Raw genomic sequence first — 8,732 nt, forward strand, 5'->3', positions numbered from 1 at the left:
TAGTACTTCTCACAGTCAAAGAGGAATATATGAAATGATTCATTGAAATGATGATGGTTGTATGACTTATCAGATGCTGCCCACACTGATTAACCAACTAATTGAATCACCCTAATACATGTTCAGTATGTGATCTGGTTGCCCACTTCACGTGTTCTGCCTGTGCTGGTGTTGAACACCTTTCCATTTACTTAAAAGCTGAAACTGGATCATAAAATATGTGCTTCCACAACCAGATAGATGTTGAAGTTTTCTGCAGTTGGCTAAAGTTTCTCTCCACCATATTCTCATGTGTGTTATTCTCTAGCCTTTTAGTACTTACAAGTTAAGGCAAGTTAAAACAAAAGATAATAGTCTGAGGTCCTCTGTGGCCTTGGTGTTTGAGGGAGAGAGGGATGTTATTAGATTTAGGCCTGTCTTTTTGGTGCAGGATGAATGCAGAAGTGTTCTGAGGCCACTGTGCTACGACTCTGTGCTCGAGTCTGCAGGGTGTACTTCACACCTAACCTGTTTGGTTTGATTCAACTGAACCCTGGAGCATTTATTTCTAAAATTTACTGATTTACATTATAGGGAATTGCAAGGAGGACAGGTCGCCACAATGTGACTATATAAACAGATTTGTGTGTATGAGTAATACACATCCACACACACAAACACACACAAACACACAAATACTCTACTGACAAATACTGTGCCTCTCTCTTATTCTGTCCTCCTCGCTCACACACAGCTAAATGATGAGTAGGTGTCATCAGTGTTGCCCTAAAAGTGTCAAGTAGCATCTTAATGCTCAAAATCTCAGCTGGGCCATTTTGTGAATTCATGAATGGAATTACATTGTAGTAGTGCTCATTCATAGAATGTTTCTCATGATGAGAGAAATGATTCATATATGAATAAAATCTATGTATTAATGATATTGAGAATGATAATGTTCATTAAAAATGAACACTACTGGGTTTTATACATTTTTCTATGTCTAAAAAATGTTGGTGGAGTGCAGATATACTTTCATATGGTTAAAATGTATTACGCCTCTCCTTACTGTGCTGATGAGCCCTGCTTTCATACTGTTAGAATAACAATTAATTAGATCCCTCTGCCCTCACTCTAGAGCTTTGATTAATCTAGTTGTTTTGATTGTGTTTCTCTGACCAGAACAAGTAGAACACAAGTAAATGTTGCACACAGTAAATATGAACAAATGTCTGAAAATGTTCTCCATCTTAACACTTTGTTTTGTTTCGCATAGCCTATCATGTGTGCTATGGACCCTAGTATTAAAATTGTACTCTTCTCTAACAGTCATCTCTGTATGCTGTTTTTCAGGCCTACACATGGCTGCAGAAAGAGATGGGCCCTGAAACTGATCCAGTGGTCATTGTCCGTTTTATTGGCTCCAGTCAGCTCTCCACAGACCTACGCACCCTCCTCCAGAGCATTTGTGAACAGATTGCACTAAACTACCGCTGCCTGATTCACTTTTTGCCTAACAAGATCCAGGAGATGAGAGAGCTGCTGATCAACCTTCTTGGGGAATCTTCATTTCACAGGCCCTTGGTCATTGTCCTGGATGCCCTGGAGCAGCTCTCAGATACTGATGAAGTTCGCAAGCTGTGGTGGCTCCCCATACACCTGCCTCGGACAGTTCGCATTGTAGTCTCAACTTTGCCCAATAAACACGGAATCTTGCAGAAGCTTCGACACCTCATACATGATGAGGGGTATTATGTGGAATTAATCCAGAGGGACCGCAAGGTCTGCAGCCAAACATTAAAACAGCAGTTGCTGGGGGTGAAGAGAAAAGTCACCTCAGGCCAACAGATCTATGTCAATGAGGCACTTGCCAAGTGTACGTTGCCAATGTTTGTCAATCTTATCTACAGAGAAGTAGTTCATTGGAGGTCTCATAAAGATGTGGATGATAGGTCCCTGTGCTCCACAGTGCATGAAAGCATTGAACAGCTCTTCTACTCAGTGGAGAACAAGTTGGGACAAAGATTTGTCTTCAGAGCATTAGGGTATATCACCATGGCCAAGGCTGGCCTAACTGAGGTTGAGCTAGAAGATATTCTGTCCCTTGATAATATAGTTCTTGGTGATGTTATTGTGGCAACATACCTCAAAAACCCCTTGAGGATCTCTTATGATTTGGTTGCAAGGCTCAAGGAAGAGCTGGAAGGTTATCTGGTCGAACGTCAAGTACGTAACGTCACCTTGATGGTTTGGGCCAACAGACACCTTCATCTCATTGCCCAGAAGCTGTACCTTAGCAATGAGGAGGATGTCCATCAAATGCACAGCCTCTTAGCGGAGTACTTCTTGGGGGCATGGTCAGGAGGGAGGAAAAAGATCTTCACTTACGATAACAACCATTTCACTTCGCTGAATATATCTCATCACAAAAACCCTCACCATCAGCAGTCCCATGAAAAGGCATCCTCGGACAAGTACTCATATGACAGGCAAACTCCTGAGCAGCCTTGGGTGTTCCAGTGCAACCTTTTGGAGCCTGACATTTTCTTTGTCAATCACAGGAAGATGATAGAGCTGGTGTACCACCTTACCAGGAGTGGGCGCACTGATGACCTCATGTTCGGTGTCATCATGAACTTCAGCTGGCTGTACACAATGATTAAGATTGGCCAGTTTGAAAAGGCTTTAACAGACATTGACCTAGCTTACAGCTACACCCAAGAAAAAGAACTGAAGTTCCTAGCCACCACTCTCCGTAGCATTAAGGTGAAAGTGCTGAAGAACCCTGCATCACTGTCTGCAGAACTGCAGCAAAGGCTTCTGCCAGTTGTCACCTCCCTCCCCAAGCTCAGACACCTCCTGCTGGAGTGTGACAAAGATGGCCCGAAATACTGCTCCATTGTGCCTCTCCACTCCTCTATGGATGTCACCTACAGTCCAGAGAGGCTGCCTTTGTGCTCTAGTTACATGCAGATTGTGGAGATCTTGCCCACTCTAGCCCCAAACATAGTCCTTGTAGCCCTGGAAGATGGTTCTGTCAGCACCTGGGATGTAGAAAGCAGACAACTTCTAAGACAGATTGACACGGCTAGATCAGTTGTGCTGGGAATCAGGCTAACCACTGATGAAAAGTATCTGGTCGTGGCCACAACCAAAAACACGCTCCTCATCTATGATAATCACAAGTCCTGCCTTTTATCTGAGGTTGAAATCAAGGGGTCCAAGCACGGTGGTGTTACTGGTGGGGTGGCTTTCATCAATGGATTTACTTTGTCCACCCATCATGCTTTGGCTTGGCTTGAGGCCAGTAAAGACGTCAACGTTATTGACCTACTTTACGGTTGGCCTCTCTACCAGTTCCATTGCTGGTATGAGGTGACTTGTGTCCAGTGCTCTCCAGATGGAATGTATGCCTTCTGTGGCCAGTACCTCAACACTGCATCCATCTTTCATCTGGGAAATGGGGACAAGTTGGCCACCGTGACCTCTGACTTTTCTGGGGGATTCGTAAAATCCATTCTAGTTCTGGACACCCTTCATCAAATGGTGATGATTGACAATGAAGGCAGTTTGTCAGTATGGAACACCAAAGAGATCACCAACCCACGGCTGATGGAGGATTATGATTGTAGAGGGGATGATAGTGAAGTGGTAAGCATTGAGTTATCTGAAGACCAGCGCTCAATTCTCATTTGCAAGGCCAGAAGTATCGAGGTACTGGACACAAAAGTATGGAAAATGGTAGAAAAGTTCAAAGCCAAACGTACCGAACGCTTTGTGGCCGCTGTTCTCTCGAAGAATGGACAAAGCATTGTGGCCTCCATGGAGAACACCTCCTCCATATTTGTCTGGAGGAGGGACAGTGGACAGTGCATGGCTAGCCTGATAGAGATCTCAGGGGCTATCGTCAAACTCATTAAATCAGTCCACCACAACCTGCTCCTCTCTGTTGCCAGCAGTGGAGTGTTGTCTGTTTGGGACATTGATATCATCACCGCCATGTCCAATATTGACAAAACAGGTAAGAAGATCCAGACATTGCAGCTGTCTGGCAGAGAGGATTATGTGTTTACCATGGATGGTTCAGAAGCTGTCCACAAGTGGAACTTCAGCACTGGCTTCATTGAGACAGTCTTTAAGCACGAGGGCATAGTGGAGAACTGTGTCCTAACCTCCTCAGGGGATCTCATGGTGACTTCAGATGACAAGTCTAGTCAGTACATCTGGCAAACCAACACTGGAGAAAACATCTTTCGCATTAATGGACAGAGAATATCACAGCTGCTAATCACCCACAATGACCAATTTGTGGTGTCTCTCTGTGAGCAGAACGCATCCAGAGTCTGGAGGCTAGCGACTGGGCACAAAGTGTGCAACATTTTAGTCACCCTCCAGAATGCACTGATCACTACAGCAAACACTTTCCTTGTGGGAACTTCCAAAAACAAGCTCCTTGCTGTCAGCCTGTGGTCGGGCAGTGTGTCCAAGAAGTTTGTCTGTGATGATGGCATTACCATCGTCAACTTCAAGCTCATTCCTGACTGTCCGGACTGTGTGGTGTTCATCACATCCACGGAGACCGTCTTCATCTGGAGCGTGGCAGATGAGTCAGTCTGCAGGCGAGTCCAGCTGCCCACCAACTTCCTCAAAAATCTAGAGGACTTCCAGATCTCACCCAATGGGAAACTAGGAATTGTTTCCAAAGGTGATGAGAATATAAATGTCCTGGATCTCCACAGCGGGAAGTTGAGGCTTGTCCATGCTGCGGGTATAATTTGGCGTCAGAAATTATCAAGAGATGGACGTTATTTAGTGTATGTCTGTTTCCGGAACTGTGATGAAGACGATGATGCCGGTGTTGTGTCCAATCTGATCGTGATGCGCCTTGCTGATGGTAAGAGCATTGGCACATGCTCCTTATACAAGACGCCCACTTTCCTGTCTCTCTCACAGCGAGCACTAAACATCATCATTGGCTTCGAGGATGGCAGCATCGGCACATACACAGTAGTGGATCGTGTTGATGCTGCCCTCAAGATAAAGATAGCCACCTCCAACAGCCGACAGATTGTCAACAACGCCTCGCAGAAGGTGCGGCCCAAATGTGGCAACCATTCCTTTAAGACCGTTGCTGACTGCATTTGGAGGGAGTCAACTGAGGTCTTTTCCAGAGACAGCCCTATCAACGTGTCTGACTCTGGTGAAGGTGAGTCGACCACGCCTACAAAAAAGACTGAACTGTTGCAGTGAGAAGTGGAGATCAGAGACGTGGGTGGGGTAAGGACAGGCAGGTGGAGATAGGTGACAAAGTTTAGAATCTCTGGGGTTGCAGTTGATTCTTGTTTACAGCCACGTGATTCAGCTGCAGATGTCAGCCCTCTGGGTAGTTAATGGGCCGACCATTTTAACGCTGCACTCAAATTATGTATTACTTACTTCCAACTTATGATACAGTTTATCTTTATTTTACACACGAAGACTGTTAGAAAAATACTATGTTTTTGAAAAGAAGAAACATGTCAGTTCTGTGAGGTATTAGTTTGCCATTACGTGTCCTTTTGCATTTGAAGAACAAAGTTATTATTCAAATGTCTCTGTCAAAACATTTTCAAAGCCATTCCAGTGATCTTAGCCACTTTCATTGTACACTATCCTTATTTACATTGTGCACATGAAGTCATAATGTTGTTCCTAAAACAAAAGAGCGTATTTATGTTTGTATCAACATCAGTCGGTACTGTACAAAAAGGAAGAACTATGAACATATGTACATATCCCTTTTTGGCTGCTGCAATATGTGCAACTCCTTAAAAATGTTATGTTGTGCTTAATGCAATCAAAGTGAGTGCCTGGAATTTAAAATGTTCTTTATGTGCAGATTACAAGATTTATGAAAATGCAGGGAATTTGTAAACACAGTATACACACAGTTACATACGACTTGCATTGATGTTAAATCTAAAGGATCAGTGTACTGATATCCAGTCAACAACTTGAGAGACTGATGGCATTGCTTTTTGTAATGATAGTTGTAGAAATTTCTTGGAACAGTTTACGTAAATTTGATGTGAATTTACCTGCAGTTCCATCAGTTCGTGTGCTGTTTGTGTTAAGGGAAACACCACTATTGAGCATACAGTGTAGCATAGCACCATACACATTCACGCCTTAACCAGTGTACTTGCTTTAGGTTTAGTGGAGTTTGTTCAAATGTTGCAGTAGAAAAGGACAGAGTGATTAGCCCATTGTTTCACTTAAACAACTTGGCCACGTGAATATATTTAGAGGTTTAGACAGTAGGTGGAAGCACTTTATGAGTGGTTTGTGAGAAATTATTAGATTTATTCATATGAAACATTGTATAAATTGTTTAAAGTGATCTAGAGTTGTCTTAAAATAGTGGTATTGGGTTTGCCTACAAAAATACACAAGGCCATCCAGGTACTTGCAGGCTACAGCTACACTCCCTCTGAATATGCCTGTTGTCAATACAAAAAGTGACAAGGGATGGGACAGATGGAAACATATGGGATCAAATAAGGGTTAATAAGATGATGAGCTTGTGAAATTATTTAAACTTTGGTTGCATATCAGCTTTTGTACACCTGTGAAAAAATCATGGAAAATTCAGGATGGTGAATGTGTAGAAAAAATTGTAGTTGCTTAAAAAAGATAGAAAAATAAAACGTGCACAAATGTATCAACAGTGAAGTTACACATAATAGTTGTGAGCGTGAATGTGGCCCAGTTTTTACAGCCAAAATCATGGTCAAAGTTACTCTTTACATTTACTTTGTGCTTCAAATCTGTATTCACACAAGAGTAACAAGAGAGTTACCTCTCTTCTGATATTATTTTTGCACAAAATGCATTCAGACATTGTGAAATTGTTTACATAATTGCAAATATTTTCCTACACATTCACAAATTAGAATTTGGCACACAGGTTTTTGTCACAGGGTTTGAATTTCTTTCCTATCATTTCTCAAGCTTCAAATCTTTCTGACCCTTCTGTGAGCCCGTAGAAATCTGACTCTGGTGACATCATGACAGGCTGAAATAAAAGCTGTTTCAGATCTGGTTTGCTGACAATCCAACAGAAGACACGAGTTATGTATGAGGTTGTACCTTGCAGGTACCTTGATTGCTTATTTTTAAAAAGCATGTCTGTATTAACCTAAAACGCAATTCTGAGCTCCGATGAGACCAATCATCTGCCAGGCATGATTGAAAAAAAACACACTTACACTTTGACATATACTTTTTAAGGGCTATTCCATATTATTGTATGTTTACTAGTTTTGAACTGTTGAGGTAATAATGGCCCTTGGATAATTTCAAAACCGGGTAGCAGCATCAAGCTTTAAAATACTTTTTTTCCCCACAACTCAAGAGTTTCTAAATTGAGAAAAAAAAAAAAAAAAAAAAAAAAAAGAAAGAAACATATTATATCATGTAATTGCCAAAGTCCCGATTATAGTTTGTGTTTCATTTTGTTGACCGTCTCATTTGTTTTTTGAGGCTCGTACTGTAATTATATTGGTACCAAACTGTTTCAGTGTTCTACTGTGATTATGTTTATGATAGAGAAAATGTGCTATCTTTGCTAAAAAGTTTAAAAAGAGTCCTCTTATAAAATATATTGGAATGCCAGTTTAAGAGTATATTTGAATGTGTCCATATGGAAGCCAGTAAAAGGTATTATTGTATGTTAAGTAACTTGAATGACTTTTAATAACTTACATGTTTGCAACTCATAGTTGACATACTGGTATAATGAATGTTTCTATGGTATTCTTTGTATTGTCAGGACTGACTTACCTGTTTAGAGATTTATATTTTCATAAATGTTGTACTTACATTTTGTTACAGAGTTGTTTAACTGGAATTCAAACAGAAAAGAAACTTATGTCTGAAGCAATATGAAACTAGTGTGTATGCATTGTTTGTATGAAACATTTTAATGTAATAAAATGGTTCACTTTTTGCCTCCACCGCACCGCCTCAGGCTTCTTTCTGTAATTAGAGGTTGATACTAGACATGGCAATCAGGTTTCTGCTGTTAGACACCCGAGTGTTTTATTTACTTTGATCTCAGACAATGATTGGTGTGAATAAACTCTCTTCTAATTGGCTACAAGAAGCCCAGTCCTGACGTCCCATATAAGAGAAATTGCAAAGCATCCTGAGAAACAGGTTATTCATGAAGGGGGTTGTTGTTGTTTCACAGAGTCAGAAAACACTGACAGAGAAACACACACATCAACAGAACGGAGCTGTAAAATGATTTGATAGGCCAGTAATTGCCCTTCTGCGCTTGATGCCGAATGCCAGACAAGCGTGGTGAATATTTCTCCAACACTGGCCGACATTGTCATTATAATTAGGCGATGTGTGTGCACTGCACCTGTACAGTGCCCTGCGCCAAACACACACACACACATAGACACACACACACAAACTTGCAAGGCAAACACATCCAGGATCAAGCTGTGATCGGCCAATAAAAGCCTGTTGCTTTGGGCTACTATTTTAATTTCCCAGTGGTGTCACTCTAAGCCAATCTGTAGCGTGTGTGTATGTGTCTGTGTGTGTGTGTGTGTGTGTGTGTGTGTGTGCCCTGTCTCCACGGCAACATCAGGTCCACAGCGGTGACGGGTTTGGCCACGCCTCTCATTGTAATGATGGTGAGCTCATGTCTGTTGGCTATTGGGGCTGCTTCCAGTCCTTGTGACAACAAGGGCTTGACTATC

At 41.9% G+C, this 8,732-nt stretch overlaps 1 protein-coding gene across 2 annotated transcripts in view; it reads left to right on the forward strand.

Moving 5' to 3' along the window:
* Window positions 1-7,969, forward strand: part of LOC139351649 (NACHT and WD repeat domain-containing protein 2) — a 40,751-nt gene extending 32,782 nt beyond the window's left edge. For both annotated transcript variants that reach the window (XM_070993633.1, XM_070993634.1), the window contains exon 8: window positions 1,333-7,969. In XM_070993633.1, coding sequence (XP_070849734.1) covers window positions 1,333-5,229 — 3,897 coding nt within the window. In that variant the 3' untranslated portion in view covers window positions 5,230-7,969. The remainder of the gene's footprint in view (window positions 1-1,332) is intronic.
* The last annotated feature ends 763 nt before the right edge of the window (window positions 7,970-8,732 follow it).

This window comes from Chaetodon trifascialis, chromosome 23 (assembly GCF_039877785.1).
Source record: "Chaetodon trifascialis isolate fChaTrf1 chromosome 23, fChaTrf1.hap1, whole genome shotgun sequence".
Taxonomy (NCBI): domain Eukaryota; kingdom Metazoa; phylum Chordata; class Actinopteri; order Chaetodontiformes; family Chaetodontidae; genus Chaetodon; species Chaetodon trifascialis.